Genomic DNA, 17,846 nt, shown 5'->3' on the forward strand with positions numbered 1-17,846 from the left:
TAGATAAATAGATGCATTTTATCTATAAATGCATGTAAATTTGCATTTATAGATAAAATTATTTTTGCCTTACTTTTTAATGTTTAATCTGTATTTTAATCTCTTATTTGTATTATTTCAACTGTTTTATTTATTGTAGCAGATAGATAGATTGATAGACTGATTGATTGATTCCAGCTGAATTTGTTTGAAATTACCGCCATTCCCCTCCTTGCACCTTCTTCCACGTCGTATCTTTTAAATCAGAAACAGATATGAAACTTTTTTAAAAAGCTTTATTTACAGACCGACAATATGCAGCCACGGACAGTAATATACTCGAGTTGAGAGAATAACGAAAACAATTGAATTCAGTAAGCAGATGAGAAGTTCGGCTCTGCCATGAACCCTGAAGCAATCGATACGTCACACCTTTGTTTCCAGAAATAGATTCAACCACTGTGTTCCGGGGGGAGAAAGAGGCGGCATCTAGCTTTCATCTAATTATTTTCCACAACAGTTAAGGTTGGTTTTTAGGATATTATTTTGTTTAAAAGAATGGCAAACAAACCTAGCTATTTGCATTTAACTGTATTTTAATTATAAATGCGCACATCAACGGTTATTCTTTCCGAAAGTCCCCCCATACGTCTGCTGGTGAATGGTTTGATCCGGGCTATAAAACTCGGGTGCGCCACTCGCTCCGGCTAACAGGTCTGAAATCAGAGGAAGTTTTCTAGTGTAACGGTTTATCTGCTGTGTCACTGCCAAACCTTCTGAACATGGAGTGGACTGCGATGGAAATCAACCCCGAGGTGGGGAAAACGGCTACTCCATTAATAGTTTACCTGTTCTGCAACAAGAACCGTGAATTTTAATATTTTGTTTTAATTTTATTTTAGATGCTGAACAAGGTTGGTATTAAACGTTAGAATCAATAATGGCGACAGTTGGTAACCGTTAAATCCAACCGTCAGGTAAGTTTCACAGCAACTCTTAAGTCAGGACTGTTGCACTGAAAACAGAGTTCCTACAGGCTTCTGATGGAGGAATATAAAGTTGACTTATTATTGTGGCGTATTTAATAAATTATTGTAAGCAACGAGCGGTAGAAGCGTGTGTGTGCGAGAGAGAGATATTAAAGGGCGACAGCATCCTTCCTGTCTGGGCTGCAGGGTGTGGTCTGGACGCCGACCTAGCATCTTCCAGTCGCCTCTGTCGACATATCACTCTTATTTACTTCCAGGTGTGAAGCTGTTCGCTCTTAATGAACGACTTTTACGTGTTTCAGATTATGAGCAAGCTCGGTGTGAGTGGACACTGGCGTTTCGTGGATATTTTGGGTCTGGAGGGTGACCAGCTAACCGCCGTGCCGAAGCCATCCTGTGCCCTAATGCTGCTCTTCCCCCTGACGCAACAGGTAATCATGGCGAGCTGGGGGCTTTTTGGGTGGGATGGCTGGGCAGGCAGGCAGGGAGAGAGAGAGAGAGAGAGAGGCAAGAATCTGAAGACTTGGTCTGACATGCTGGGAGTCGACTGATGGTCAGGAAGTGAATCAGCAGACGTCTTGTGTCCAGATTGATCTGTAGGCTATTAAAGCCCAATCTCTGATCAGATGATTATAGTAATAAAATTTTAACTCATTAATTCAATACAAATGATATATTTCAAGGATTCTGTTGAGAGTTTGGCTCATGGAGATTAGCCAAACCCAAACTTCATTTTCAGAGATAATGCAGTTTCTCTGAAAGTTGAAACATTGCAAACCACCAATAAAGTCAAGCTATCCAGTTTATTTTCATAGTACATTTCAGCAACATGGCAGTTCAAAATGCTTAAAAACATTTTAAAAAAAAATCAAATGCATAATAGCCAACACATCAGACATTCATTCCATTGTGTCAAATGTTAAAATCAACAAACATCAAATGTTAAATTCTCTAACCCAACTTTTGGGTTTTTAGTCTTGATTTAAAGGAACTCAGTATTTCAAGTGTTTGCAGTTTTCTGGAAGTTTGTTACAGAATAAAGGATTTTTGGTACAAAAAATGTTAATGAAAACAACTTCAAGCATGGGTTTGTTTTCAGATGGGTGTAAAACATTAACAGGTAGTGTCAGAGCTCCTGGTTCCTTTTTGAAAAGTGAGTCCATGTACAGAATGTGTTCTGAGTAATTGTTTCTGCTCATTTTGCTTGAATTATGCTGGCATGATGGTTAATTTCAGCTTTACTCTGAACGTCCAGCAGATTGGATTCTGTGTTAAACTCATCTGTCAGACTCTCATCTGAAGACCTTAGAAAACTGAACCCTGGTTGCTTCCCTGCTAAGCCCAGGTTGGATCATTCAGATTATTTTTCAGAAGTGGTTTAAATCACTTTCAATTTATCACAACGAATATGTGGATATGTAAGCAACCCTTTCTAAAACTCCTGTATCAAAGTTGACAAAATGTTTAAACCCTTAAAGGAAGCTACATTTTCCTGAGTTAAAAGCATGGGTTTGTTTTCAGATGGGCGTAAAACATGAACCAACAGGTAGTGTCAGAGCTGGTTCCTTTTTGTAACTATTGTGAAAATGATTTTTAAGCCTTTGACTAGTTTTTTTTTTTTTTTAAGCAGTGTAACCTGGACTTGTATTATGAACTATTGGTGGAAATTTGCCTGTCATTTGTTTCCTACAGAAATGGTTAAACTTTCAGATTTCTCTTGATAAACTGCTTCGTTGTACACACTTGAAATGCCTCCCAGATATAGAACGGATGTCCTCGTTTTCATTCAGTGAAACTATGAATGATCATTACCAACTGGTGTGTGAAGCAGAGTTGGCTGCAGATGAAATCAGACTAACTCTGCATCTGTGCATGGCAGCATGAGGAGTTCAGGATCCAGCAGGCGAACAAGGTTACAGGAGGCTCCGACGTCTACTTCCTGAAGCAGGTCGCTTCCAATTCATGTGGCACAATCGCCCTGGTGCACGCCATCGCCAACAATAAAGCCAAAATGACTTTTGGTGAGTGCAGCAATAAAAACCTTCTCATATTTTGTAGTGGTAATGGTTAATCTTTTTTGTGATTAGGCTAAAGGAAAACGGTGTAATTTGAGGTGTTTAGTGCTTTGCATCCACAAGTTGAGTCTTGATCAACAGTAGGAAGAAGCTGGCACTTTACATGAGAAACTGCTTTTTCCCAGGCCCGGTCTTTATGTAAAAAATACTTCAACCCTGTAAGACCAGAGTTGTAATATTGCAACAACTCCATTTCAAGCAGACAAATGTGACTTTTCTCCTGGATTTTACACAAGCATGAAGCTTGAACCCTTTTAAATTTTGAAATGCTACTTAATAGGAAATGTTTCCCTTGACAGGGTTGCAAACCAAAACTTGAAAAACCTTGACCAATCAGGATCTGACGGTACTAGAATAATTAAAGTAAATCATTTCATTTTTTGGGTGGTCTCTAGAACACGTGTACATGCATGTCATTTTGTGCAAAATGTGATTTTATAATTTTTTTTTTTTTAAATGACTTCACAAAAACAATTAATTGGCGTTTCCCCAGTTTATTATAAGCCTGGTGGGTCATCAGGATTTACTTGCGACCCCACTGGACTAAACATTTTTATATAGGGTTTTTATAAATCGGTGACAAAGTCAAATTAAGCTAAGCTTATAGTTGACAAATTGATGTGGGTTTTTGGGGTTTAGAATCAGTTGTGCTACACCAACCTTTTGGTCTTGCAATACAATTTCTAAATGTTTGATCATGGACCTCTAAATTTTTGTAGCGCAACTTTTTAACCATGGTGGACTGCCCTCCCACCAGACTTACTAGGTTTCCTGGGGAATCCCTGATATCATATTTTAAGCTCGAAAGTATTCCTACAAAACCATCCATGGTTGAACTTCTCATTTGTCTTTTTGGGTCTTCCATGCTTAGTCTATTGCAATCTTATTAAATATTCACATTGGAGAAAGACATTCACCCGTCTCAGAGCAGATCAAATAAAATGTGACGACTGACTGCTTGAACCGACCGCTTTGCTGACTTGATAAATGTGGTGTTTAGAGAACAGCTCAGTCCTGAAGACCTTTCTCGATGAGACGGCTGGCATGTCTCCAGATGAGCGTTCCAAACATCTGGAGGGAAACAAGGTAATGTACAGGCTAAAGAGAAATGCTTTGTAACATGTCAGTCGGTTTTTCAATAAATGGAACAACCTTTTTTTATTTCCATGAACCCAAAATTTATCCAAAGCAAATTGTCAGTCTTGCATGATTAGCTGCCAGTTTCTTTTTCTGCCACATGGGGTTGCTATAGGCTGAATTAACATTGACACAACCTGTCAAATGTCTTCCTCTAGGCAATCTGCGAGGTTCACAATGAGGTTGCAAAAGAGGGACAGTGTCGGGTAAGATGAATCTATAGACTGTGGCAGCAGTTTGATAGGAGTCGTACCTTTAAACCAGAAACTTTTGCCCTTGTGTACATTACAAGTATTGAGTTCTGAGATGAACCACTGTCAACACACTTCTTTTTTTCTAATGCAGCCAGAAGGTGAACAAGTAAACTTCCACTTTATTGCCTTTGTGAATGTGAATGGACAACTCTATGAATTTGGTAAGCATGTCAACGGTTCACTCTAATCATGTTTTTGACGTTGATTTGTAACGGAGCGATCTCTGTATCAAAGACGGGAAGATGAATGGACCAGTGAACCATGGAGCAACCAAAGATGAGACCTTTGTCACTGTAAGCTAAAAAAAACTTTTTGTGTAAATTGTTCTCATTTGGTGGCAAACTGGCTTATGAGTTGTATATGAAAAACATTCAAAAGATCCCAGTTTTTTTTTTTTTTCATTTTATCCTAATGGTATCAACTGGGTAAGAATCATTTTTGCACTTTGAAATATAATAATCCACTTTGAGTTTTTTGTCTGCAGGATGCAGCCAAAGTGTGCCGCAGCTTCATGGAACGAGAGAAAGACGAAGTCCGCTTCTCAGCTGTGGCTCTCTGTCAGTCTTAAATGATCTTGTGACCAACTCAAATTGTAAACGACATAGTTCTACAGCATTTGCATTGCAAACTGTTAAGAGACGACCCACAGTGGTCTGTGCTCCTACATCTGGAGGCACTATGCACTAGAATACATGTCATCCCCTCAACTGTAACGTGTTCAGCATTAGCACAAAACTCCGTGAACTTTATTTTGCCAGTGTTCCAAGCTTATTGAAAAGGATTCACAAATGCCACTGATCTGTTAAACATCACCTGTGCATGTCATTAAGTTTTCTATGTTCATCTGTCAAACTTCAACTGCTTTAACACCTTTGGTGCCAACAAGATTGAAACTGGAAACTACTTCCTGTTCTGCATGCCTTTAGTTGTCATGGTTTACAAGGACTGGGCATCAACAACTCCGCTTTGTTAGTTTCACAGTATGTTGTAATACTTAAGTCGTTTAGGGCACATTTTCAGGAAACCTGAGTCTTTCCCCCCATGTTTTTGAATGAACTTTGTGGAAATGGTTCTAGAATCAACAAGAAGCATCAGATAATTTCAGATTTTTTCAGACATCCCATTAAAGTGACTGTCTAGTTAAAGTGCTCTTGTAGACTGGGTTGATGTGCTATCTTAGGGTAACAGCTTCAACTTTTTCAATTGTTTACCTTTATGCACTTTTCAAATGGTTTGCTGCTGTTCAGCTATGGCTATTTAATAAAACTAAATTTAAAGTTGCATGTGTCTGTGTCAAGAGCATGTATCATCACTCTGAACTCTAGTCCAAAGGCTGCAATGATGGCAGATTTTTTTTTTTCTCATTAAAAACCCATAACGAGCAGCATGTGACTCCACCTCTGTGCCTTAATGAGTAATCCAGATTTTCAAACTATTTAAATTATAAAGCTGCCCTAAAATCCTGATTTGCCAAATGGTGACTAACTTGCCTGTCCTATATTTGGGTACGTTTCAATTAAAGGGACAGTATGTGAAATTGGCTTTTGATCTTTACTTCAAACATACCCAGAGTTTGTCATGCCTGTTTTAAGATGCAATTTATTCTGACAACCATCAAAACAGTTGGGTGTAAACTATACCAGAAACCTAAAACTTTATTTTTTTTTAAATCTAAGGCTGTGACATTAAATTGACATCAAGATTTATTTGCACTTCAAAAACACTCTTACCAGGTATTTTGGACCTCAAAGGGCCACCTTTAAGAACAAAGATACTCCTTAGCTCTACAGTTTTCTAACTTCTGCCTCAGCACAGCCCTCCCCCACACAGCTCCTTCAGACTAGCCAGCAGCAATTGGCAAACACCTGGTGAAACTGCACATCTGCTGAGCTCATACCAGCTACTTGGTGAAACACTGGTAAAAATATTAGGAGAGATGGGTTTCTGAAGGTGAAGTGTTGGAAAGTTTCTTAAAGCATATTTGAAATGAACATTTTTAAAACTGAAGGTGACGGCAACTTGTGCTATAAAACACTATAGCTGGAAAACGCAATACTGCCCCTCTAAAGCACATTTCACACCATGCCTTTGGAGGCCCAAAGCCAATCAAGATCTGTAAACATAACTGAGGTAGTTTAAGTGTCATGCCTAAAGAAAATAGATCTTAAACTTCAGTACTAAATCTAGTGTTTGGCATGAATGACTATAGTACATCATGAACTTTATCCCAGAGGTCAGTGCTGAATTAACTTCTCTGTTCCTGTTTTAAAACTTTAGTATTTTACTAGAAATTTGTAATTACAAATTTCTAATTACATGATGTCATTTAGAAAATCAAGAACTTTCATAAAACCTACCAAGGCCTGGTTTTTACTTTGGGCTTGTTATAGAATTTGGCTCCTATCTAGCATTAAGTGGCTAAATTAAGACATGAATGACACCAGCTGGTGTCTTAAAGGCACAAATTAGAGAAAATGTTGACACTCTTACTACTTGTACAAAGCTTGCATGCAGTGATTTGTAGATAAAATCACAATTTTTATAATTCTTCCCCCCTAATAAATTAAGAATTGCCCCCTTTGACAGGCTCTGTTGTGGTTGTTTTATTTTGTTTAAGTTCATAAACTGCTCAAAACATGTTTGGAGATTGTTCAAAGTTTTCTGAATGTTCTAAGCTCTTTTGAACATTCTGTACATTCATTCATTTTTGTAATGTCATCACAGCCTGTAACCTTTTCATTTTACATCTAAAATATTTAGTTTGAGCTACAATGTGAAACTCTTGGTTTTGAATATTTTGAGGGCTTCATTGGAAGGAGCTTTTTTTTTGCCTAAACCAACAAGGTCTTGAAACCCGATGAGGGTTTCAAGACCCTCATTAATGCTTATTATGCATGCATTAATAAGCATGCATATTAATTTTCCAAGTTAATTTTTGCTATTGTTTTCAAACCCCTTAAAACTTTCCACATTTTGTCACATTAAATACATAAACTTTATGTATCCAAAGCACAAATTAAAGCTGCGGTAGGTAACTTATACATTTGGATTTTTTTTACATACTTATATTAAATAGTGACAATATAAGACGGATAATATGTGGAAAAAAATGAAGCTCCACTACATACACGAGATTGATTGACAGCACTTAGACCGTCCTCCTGCTGATTGTTTTTGACTGAGCAGTGCATCATTTCTGCATATAGCAGTATTATCATAGGAAGAAGGTGGAGTAGATAGTTTATATATATATATATATATATATATATATATATATATATATATATATATATATATATATATATAATTATTATTATTATTAAATACAAATATATATTTATTTATTTATTTTAAATAACGATTAAAAGTAAATGAAACACACCAAGCACCCGCCACTAGATGAACTATCTGAACTAATATAGCGGGACATCTTCTGCAGCGCCCTTCCATCCCCTCTCTCTCTCTCTCTCTCTCCTCTGTCTTTCCTGCCTCTCTCGACCCCCTCATCATCCCCCACAGAGATTCCTGCCTGCGCGTTCACGCCTTCTCCTGACGCGAGGCGGCAGCAGCAGCAGCAGAGAGTAGTCAGCCTCCCACTGCAAGGATTCGATATTTTTAGCACCTGGTTCGTATTGCAGCGTCGCCAGAAGCGTCTTCTTCTTCTGCATCATCTTCTTTTTGAGGGCGACGCAGTTGGAGCGCGAGGGGGCTACGTGACTGAATAGACTGCGCGTGGAGGACACTGGGGAAGAAAACGGGAGAGACTTCACAACATCAGCGAATTCCCAACGCCCCCCCACTGATGGCCGGTCCCGAGCCGAGCCATCCCGAGCCAGTCTGCCTGGAGGCGCAGAAATGGATCGAGGTGAGTCAGGGGGAGCCCCCAACAGCACACTTGGTTGAAATGGGCCACACCGCGGTATAAATTAAGACACGGCAGCCGTCGGGTCGTCACCTGTTGGGTGGGCTGCGCAGTGTCGGGTTACGGTTCGGGACAACAAAGTTTCAGCCGTCGCTAGGCTGTCAGTTGAGCCTAGCAACGGAGCTAGCACCGCGTCCACTTCAAGACTTCTAGCAAGCAAGCAGCCAGGCTGAGAACACTGAGCTCCAACCCGCCATTTATCAGCTTTTAACTGGTAACGTTGCTGCCGGCCGGGCGGTGAAACGCCCCCCCGGCCCCCTTTCATAGGGAAGAGAGGATTCCGGTTGCCATGGCTAAGAAACCGGTCTGCCTAAAGCTTCTGATCGCACCGAATGAGATTATCATTTATGCTTTGTTGCATCCCATCATCATCATCATCATCATCATCATCATCATCATCATCATCATCATCTGCCTCCCTCCATAAGCCTCTGTAGAGCAGAATTCTGACCTATTTTTACTCCATCACTGCTCTGTCCTGTACAGTCTGAGGCATTAAAGCCCCGAGGCTGCAGCAAGACGACTTTCATCTGGATGTTGAGGCGTTCATGTTCCTATTCTGCTCCCTGTTCAGTTCAGGCTCTGAGAGCTTCACTTCCAATTAAACACCTACCGGACAACAGCTTAATACACTTTAAATGGTTTATTATTTATTTTTAAAATGTCTAGTCACCAGGCAAATTTATCGACACTCTCTTGTGTGTGTTTTAGCATGTCTCACCTTGCAAGGCCCTTGTTCGCATCCACCTGAATAATATGTAGTTGCGACCCTGATTAGGCTTAAGGTTAAACATGTACTGGTAACAGTTAGGTTTAGGGTAAAGGTGAGGGTTAAGCTATAGATATGACTAAAAAATGAATGAAAGTATATGAAAAAGTCCATGTCAAGACAGAAATACATACTATGTGCATAGTAATGAAGACATGGACAAGTTTTTCAAAGTCTTTAGTACAGAAGCTAGATTTTACCTTTGCTGCAGGGTACAGATGAAAAAAAAATCTTAATTTCACAACAGAGTTAATCGGCTTATCCAATTTCAAACAACTGTCAAAATGACACCAAGATTCCTAACAGAAAAGTGATCAAAAACTTGAGTTTCATTTTGATTAAAGTGAAGGGAATTTTGGTCCATCCATGATTTACCATAGCTTCCGTTAGACAATCTGTTAAAACTGTAGGGAATCATCCTTATCCTTTCATTATTTTAGGGAAATGTATATTTGTACATCATATCCAAAGCATCAAATATGACATTTTCTAAAAATGAGTCCAAGAGGCATCAAGTTCAACATAAACAAAATACAGCCTAAGATCAAACCCTGAGGGACTCTATAACTTTGGTTTGCTGCCACAGAAGAACAATGATGGAGATGAACAGAGAAACATTTTTATTTTTTATTCAGATACAATGAGAACGAATTTTTACATGAAATCATTTGGCATGCTGTTTTACTTGCTGTTTACAAGTAAAACAGCACACCTACAGTCTTCTGCTTGAGCATTTTAAAAGTACACAGAGAAAGGGATGTTTGACCATTCCATTGGCCTTATTGACAGTCACCTGAAGGAAATTGTGTGGAGAGAGAAGATGGGGAAGGCACGCAGAAACAGTCTCAGGGTCTGGAATTGAACCCAGGACTGTATACGTGGCGCTCACTCTACCGCTACACCAGGCAGGAGACCTATATTCTAATTTATAGGTCTCCTATACCGGGACGCTGAACATGACTGCACAGCGTCCTGGTATTTCAGAAACCGTGACTCCTGGAACTCTAACAAAGTTCCCTTTGGAAGAGAAACAAGTGGAGAGATTGCTGTTGAAAAGCTCCGTCTTGTCAAACCAAGGGACAACGGTTTAGACAGTCGTTTTTGGCTAACTCCCCGTATTTACGTTAGCGATGGTAGGACAGAACAACCTTTTTTCGGCCTCTCTTTCAAACAACCAGTTGGCAGTTGGATAGCATCTAATGGTTATGAAAAACCAGTGGCCCCCCAAATCCCCAAACTCCCACCCCCCAAATGCCCCTCTGTTGTTTTCGCTAGCAGCTTTGGAGATTTCTTTACCTCAGTCACCATCTTTCTCACAGAGTGAGGTGGCAAAATAACAACCATTTCGTCACTGCATGTCACAGCTGGTTCTCTGTGTACCAGGCTTTTATACACAGGAGGGAGATTTAAACTGACACTTTGCAGTTACTGTTTCAAAATGATGAAAAAATGACAATTCGCACCATTTTAAAGAGTCTTTGACTCCAGTCCTCAAGAGCCGGTGTCCTGAAACTTTTAGATGTCTCTGTTTCAGCACACTTGGATCCATATTAACTGTTTGGAAGTATTTTTGAAAAAAACATGGATCTCCGTGTTGTAAAAGCCATAGGAGCAAACTGACCAAATAAGTATGTAATAAAGTGTAAAAGCCCATATAAAGTAAATAATAAGGAAGAAACCGAAACTGACAGAAACAATACCCTGACTGAACCCTAGTTGAACAATCTAGAATTTTTAAAACTATTTTGATCAATATAGATATCGTATCAGTGCATCTTTTAAATTGAGTTGCCTGGTGGTTTTTTTACTTTTAATGTACAGACTAAATTATAACCATCATCAACAGTCAATATAGGCATTTAACTGCTAATTTTGACCTTTCTAATTCAGTCCTGTACATCATATCATGCCTCACTTTCAAAAGTTCACTTTTTAATCCTATCAGGAGCCAATTCATCTTTAATGGATCCCATGTATTTAAAATCAGTGGGTATGGTGTGCTGCTTTTGTCAAGATGGAGTTAGGTACTCTGTTTGGTTAAAGCCAGGACTCTGGTGGACCGTCAGGCTCCTCCACCCCAAATGCTCTCATTTATGTTCTTATGGACCTTACTTTACACAGTTTTCATGTTGGAACTGAGTGGGTGATCTCTAGTCCATTACTGTTAGGAAGCTGACGACTTCGTACGCTGCAGTGTTTTGTGCTCAACCTTTGGAAAACAAACTAAACCCTTCTGTCCTCTCTGAGTGAAACTTTTCATTCAGCTACATCTTGTTCATGCAAACCCATGAAGCTCCTGACTCCTTTGCTCCTGAGCTAATCTGAATGCTACGTGTAGTTAGGAAGTCTTCAGCATCTTCTGTGCTCAACTGAGAGATCTTTTTACAAAGTGTCTGTTGCTCCTATTATTTTCTTTTGTGTTATGACACCATTAATAGTTGATACTGTACCATGTTTAATAATGAAGAAGTTACATGAACAGACAGTGCTGACATCCTGTTTGGTTTGGAAGGTTGGCCCAATATTTTGGACAACTTAGAGGGAATATGAAATATTACATAATACAGCCTTAGACTGCAAATTCTTTTGCTTTTTGAAATGCCAAGGAAACAAACATTTTTTAGTACTCTCCGTCACTGATGATAATGTACTGGTTATATGTGTCCTCTTCTGAAATGTCAGTCGGTTGATACTTTTAAAGGGGCAGTTTTATGTATTTTCCAGGCACATCGTGCAGTTTTATAGCACAATCAAGTAACAATTTTACTTGCAGTTGTTATGAAAATACTATATATGTATATAATTCATGACTCAAAAATTGATTCTTGATTTAGCGCCTTTAAATTGGGCCTCTGCTGCTTTGAAACTTCCTGCTCTTTCTGAAACTCCGCCTTCAGAAATGTATCACATCTCTCCTCTATTAACCCTTTAATAACGTTTTTACCAGCGTTTCACCGAGAAGTAGCTTGTATAATTTAATGTAGTTACACCAGCTGGGTGCTAATTGCTGCTGGCTAGTCTGAAGGAGCTGGCTGGGGTAGATGTAAGGAAGGGTTGCTCTGTGAGGTGGAAGCTGCAGCACTGAGGAGGAGCTTTGTCCTCGAAGGTAGTGCTAGGTCCACACAAATGTTTTGCACAGCTGAATGGTTGCCATGGGAGATTACAGGATTTCTTAAGCATGCATAAAAGAATCAAAACAACAATTCAGCTTTGTTTTTGACAAAGGAATAACATTGTAACATGATGTAAAGCTCAAAAAAGTCGATTTTACATAAAACTGCCCCTTAAATATCCAGCTATTTTTCATGTTTTGTCTTCAGATAATTATTTTTCATGGAGATGTTTAAAACTTACATTAATAATCACTTGGGGACAGTTGGTGACCCGCAGTATTTTACAGATTTTGTGTCCCGTCGGTGGTGTGAACTGTCTCCTCTGGGTAAATACTGGCCTCCTAAGTCTTAATCCCCCCCTGCAGTGTTTTTGCTTTGTCGTCTTCCTGTCCCCTAATTCTCCGCTTATTTTGGCTCTGACTATTTCTAGGGGTGTATTTATACTCGCCCACAGGTGTGGATGATTTAGAGTTGACCAAGTTGCCCTGCAAAGCTCCAGTGTGCCATTTCTGTGAAGTATGCAAAGTCTATGTGCACACACAGGCACACATACCAGTCAGCATTGAGCCTTGGACACACCCTGGTTGGATGACACTTGTCACTATGGGAACATAACACAGACAGACGCTCAGGTGTTTCCAGGGTCCAGTGAAGCAGATGACTGATCTAACTGTATGTAGACCGCAGAAGATATTAAACGGTCAAAAAGATGACTAAACTGTTCGAAGGTGGTTTAAAACCAGTGACAGGCTGGTTGATTTTCTGCAGATTCAGCAGTTAACCTCTGCTGGTATTGACCTGCAGCATGTTGCAAATGCTACGGTCAAGCAGATTGGGAATAAACACAGGAATGTGTGTGTGTGTCTGACTTAGCCTGTGTGTGTGCCAAATGTCATAGCTGTCCTGGAAGGATTAACTCCAGTAGCTCCAGACAGCCAGCTGTTTCTGCATGGCAGAGGAGGAGTGAGAGCTGAGTGAAAGAATGCGAAGCAACAGCGGTGAAGATGTCGGCTCTGATTCATTGTTTTTTTGATAGCTAGACTCAGTTGTCAAAAAGGTAAAGTTTGACAAAGATGCAGTAAAATCCAGTCATCTCAGGTCATGGAGTAGTTCTGACCAGATATCTGTAATCTGTGAGGCTAAGCTGTAATAAAAGTATCTGCTGTTGAGGTTGGCTGTAAATCTTTAGGGGGAAAGCGCTTTTGCAGCGGCGCTCCAACACGGTGGATCGGTTTGTCTCTACAAAGACAGTTTCCATCAGTACTTGCTTGTAAATCTTGTTTTAAAACACATTTTTACTCCCTGGCCTGGGTGATCGGTGGAGCCATTGATTTTGTAATAAAACAGAAGCAGCTGCGTAGGAACAGAAATGGTTCACAATCTGCCGTCATTTATTCTAATAAAATGAACGACATTGACTGTGAACACGTACAGTTACTACATGCTGTGTACTTCTTGGAGGGGACAGGCGGCCTGGTTGGCAGGGCAAGGGCCATATTGTGGTAGCATGCATCTCCACATCCAATCTAGGGCTGAAGCCAATAATCGGATTAATTAATTATCGAAATTATCGTCAACTAATATAGTAACCGATTAATCGTTAACTGGAGTATGCATACCCACAAAATGGTAATTTTCAGAGAGAACAACATGATCAAAGCAGCAATTAACCCCGAACTGTTAAAAAATATAAACATTTTGTACTTAAAAAACTCACTCACTGTCTGTAAATCTGTTTTACCCACGGCTAATCTAGTGGCAGTTTTAGCTTCATGTGGTTTAAATTCTGCAAATAAATCCCTTATCAGTCGCCTTTTGCTATCTAATTATTAATCAGTAAATCCAAAAATGAATCACCACATCAGTCCGTCACTATGTTGATGATGTGAAGTCGAGGAAAAACGGCTGAGGTTTTCACAGGTTGAAAGACTTTTTACCTGCAGATGCATCCTTTACTACTGGTGATGAAGCATTCACTAAATGAACGCTGTTATTTCATCTTAGCAATAAAATGTTTTGTTTTATTTAAAAAAGAAATTGAATTATTTCTTTATTTGCATCTTTTTATGTATTTCTAATATTGCATAAAAAAGTGAAAAGTGGTTAAACAAAAAATCTGCAGAATGTGCCAATTCTGAATAGAATAATCAATTAGTAAAATAATTGTTAGTTGCAGTCCTTATCTAAACACACAGTCCCCTGCTCTGTAGGTCTGTAAACACATACTCTTCATCAGTGCTGTTAGCAGGGACTAAATGACAGACATAGTTTGTACTTTAATATGTCTGTGAGTCCATTTTGACGTAAAGTAGTTCCTGATGAACAGACTTTGTCACTTACTCCATCTGCAGTGACCTTAAGTCCACAAGCAACATAAAACTTCATACAGTCACCATGTTGTCTCCTCCATAACCTAAATATGAAGAAGACCTCAGAAACCCATTTAAATAGGTCACTGCTTATTTGTTTTTATGTGACATTTACAGTGCTCTTAAAGCCATGGGGACATTCAGTGGTTATGCAGCCACCACTAATTTAACATCCATCTCTGTAGTAAGAGGAGATGGGAATACTTTACGTCTCCATTTAGTGCACACACACACGCACACATACACACACACACACACAGTTTGAACAGATGGACACACACGTCGTAAAATAAAGCAGCTGTGATTGAGGTTTGCTGAGCTGAAATCAGAAGGTGTGTTCACCTCCTAAATTGCCTGTCATTGCATCCGATTTGATTCATACACATATTATTCTGCGTACTCGGTAGCCAAGCAACGACATTTCGTTGCCAAAGTCACCATTGTGTGTGACAATAAAGTAAGTTTAAGTCTAAAATAAGCTCAATAATTACTATTTGAATGATTTTGTTTTTCTTGTCTTTTTTTAAATTTTCTTTTATTATTATTATTTTTATTTTTTATCAAAGTCTGGATTATAAAAGCCTCCAGTCTGGTGCTTTGGTCTCAACTAGACCCTTTTTTGCAGGACAGTTTTGTTCATAGAAACTTCAGTGTCCATTTTATTTGTTGTTTTGGTTGTTTCATTTATTTGGAATATTTAAAATATCTTCTAGATTCAGTGTTACATGTTAGTTAGAAATGACAGTTTATTGGTCTTTTAGAGTGCGTTCTTGCATTATTATGCCATTACCACCATATTACTTGAAAATGGTCTCAAAACGACAATATTATTGTTTATCACAATAACTTATGGGACAATTTATTGTCCAGTAAAATGTGTTACAGTAACAGGCCTACACATTTGCTGCCTCCAGGACTGCAATGGTAGCTGCTGCTGCCATTCACCCTGTCTGGACAGAGCAGAGCACCACACAGACAGAGGCGACTCAAGTTACCATTACTGGCTTTAAAATACCCCTGAAGCCTTTGGCTGGGTTTTCATAGCAAACATAACTTGAAATATGCTCTGCTTTTGCATTTAGACATGTTTTAAAATCCCCCCTTTTTCTTCTGTTTAAGTCTCTGCAGCAGATTTTCCTCTTGGATTTCTCTTTGGGTTTCAGTGCACACAACCAGCACCTCCACTTTACACGAACTGTCTGTAGCCCACGCTACCTACACAAAACACTATGAAAAAAAGTGTTCCCATTAAAAAAAACACACCATCTTCTGGATGTAAATTATGCGTGATCAGGCTGTAAATGTTTCATAGACCCAGACTTCCTGAAACATTGGAGGACATGTCAGGAGTGAGAGAACTTTTCTAGAATGAACTGATTTGTGTTTTTTTCCATCAGTAAATTTCTGGATTTTGTTTTTATGATGAGTTTCCCAGATTTTGGTGTACATGGTCCCAAACAGCGGGAGACATTCAGACTTTGTGTGATAAAGACAAAAACGGAGGCGATGCCAGAAGGAAACATCTGGTCATCACTTATGTAAGCAGAACAATGCTGTGGTTTTCTCACTACAGATGGTAAAATGTGTGTTTTCCTTTCACACTTATGATACATCAGCAGATGTTCTACAAAAATATAAGATAAATCAAAACGTGGGCCAAATTTCAGAAAGCAAACGTTTCAGAGCATCCAAACTCTCTTTTGAGAATCTAAGAACACATTTTAATCTGAGAACAAGATTCCTTATTTTCATTCTCAGGTGTTCAATTTATCTCCCACAAAACTTAAATGCCTTTTGCTCAAGCATAGTCAGCCCCTTTTTGAATCCTGCTGCTCGTGCTCAAACTTCCTCTGACTGTGACTGAAACCTGGATTCAGTTCACTTTGCTCAGTTCTCTTTAGAGTTCAAAATACTTCACGTCATAAAATGTCAGAGTCATCAATTGTGAAAGAAATCTATAAACATCACATTTTGTCAAATGCCATCATCAGAATCATCAAATCACACCAATAAAACAGCAAACAAATGTTACATTCTGTCAAAAGACACCATCAAAATAATCAATGGTATTCCCTCAAATCCTTGAGTTAAAGGAACTCGGTGTTTGGGCTTTTTTGCAGTTTTCTGGAAATTTGTTCCAGATTTGAATGCTGCTTCTTCATGTTTGGTTCTGGATGCAGAGCAGACCAGAACCAGAAGACCAGAGAGGTCTGGAACGTTGATACAACAGCAGATCTTTAATGTATTGTGGTGCTAAGCTGTTCAGTGATTTATAAACTAACTATTCTCTTAGGGGAAGGACTTTAGAACTGGGTGATGTGCTCTATCGTCCTGGTTTTGGTTAGAACACCAGCAGCAGTGTTATGGATCAGCTGGAACTGGAGGATTGATTTTTTTTTTTAAGCAGACCTGTGAGGACACTGTTGCAGTAATCAATGCAACTAAAGATAAAAACATGAATGTCATAATGTGTGTAGAAGTGGACCCAGTAGAAGCAGGCATAGGATATTGTGGATTCTTTAATGAAGAAAATCAGCTTACAGAAATCAAAAATCCAGGGTGCAAGGAAATCCAAGAGACAAAGCAAACTGGAGACACAAGGGAACATCAGGTTATCCCGGGAGGGTAACTAGGGTAGTGACAATTACAGACTGGCAAGTTGTGACTGAGATAAAGGAGCTTAAATACTGGGAGGTAGCAAGTGGAACAGTGGAACTAGCTAGATGAGGTAACTGATTGCAGGTGTGAGTATTTATCAAAGGAGCTAGTTGAGGGGCAGGGAGAAGGTGGCACAGGGAGGCTAAGAAGATCTGCTGGGGAAAGCAAAAGGGAGAAAACATCAGGGAGCTGAAAATACTTCTAATACTAAAGAAACACTAAGACTAAAGAAAACCTGATAAACTAGAAGAGAAAAAGATACGAGAGAAAGCAAACAAATCTAAACAGAAAGAAGGCTGATCTAACAATAAAAAGAACTAAAAAACATAGAGCTAGGTTAACTAGAAGGACTAAACAAAGAAGTAACCTAACTAGAATCACTAAAGAAAGATGGACATAGATTCAAACAAAAAGACTAACTAAACATAAAGTGACAAAGTGAAATAGAAACACTACAGGGGAAGGCTAGAAGGACTCAAGAAATAACCTAACTAGGATTACTAAAGGATGATGGGTATGGATGCAGACATAAAGGAACTAAACTTAAGGTAACCAAATAAGAAAAGCTAGAAACACTACAG

General features: G+C 39.1%; 2 protein-coding genes across 10 annotated transcripts in view; both read left to right on the forward strand.

The window, feature by feature from the left end:
* The first annotated feature begins 686 nt into the window (after positions 1-686).
* uchl1 (ubiquitin carboxyl-terminal esterase L1 (ubiquitin thiolesterase)) lies at positions 687-5,715 on the forward strand. Of its 2 annotated transcripts, XM_008401041.2 has the most exons (9): positions 687-794; positions 882-893; positions 1,271-1,399; positions 2,848-2,989; positions 4,044-4,129; positions 4,339-4,386; positions 4,526-4,595; positions 4,669-4,727; positions 4,919-5,715. In XM_008401041.2, exons 1-9 carry the CDS (start codon positions 762-764, stop codon positions 5,000-5,002), a joined length of 663 nt encoding a protein of 220 aa, XP_008399263.1. In that variant the 5' UTR covers positions 687-761; the 3' UTR covers positions 5,003-5,715. The 2 variants fall into 2 exon arrangements, with proteins under 2 accessions (XP_008399263.1, XP_008399351.1); XM_008401129.3 differs by lacking the exons at positions 687-794; positions 882-893 and adding an exon at positions 900-956.
* Positions 5,716-7,967: 2,252 nt separating this feature from the next.
* Positions 7,968-17,846, forward strand: part of LOC103458988 (LIM and calponin homology domains-containing protein 1-like) — a 41,620-nt gene continuing 31,741 nt past the window's right edge. For 3 of the 8 annotated variants that reach the window (XM_008400450.3, XM_081614873.1, XM_008400533.3), the window contains exon 1: positions 7,969-8,299. In XM_008400450.3, coding sequence (XP_008398672.2) covers positions 8,237-8,299 — 63 coding nt within the window. In that variant the 5' untranslated portion in view covers positions 7,969-8,236. Of the gene's footprint in view, positions 8,300-17,846 lie in introns of all 8 variants that reach the window. The other 5 variants (XM_008400197.3, XM_008400284.3, XM_008400773.3 and 2 more) reach the window with 4 other exon arrangements.

This window comes from Poecilia reticulata, chromosome 1 (assembly GCF_904066995.2).
Source record: "Poecilia reticulata chromosome 1, P_reticulata-male-v2, whole genome shotgun sequence".
In the NCBI taxonomy this organism is placed as follows: domain Eukaryota; kingdom Metazoa; phylum Chordata; class Actinopteri; order Cyprinodontiformes; family Poeciliidae; genus Poecilia; species Poecilia reticulata.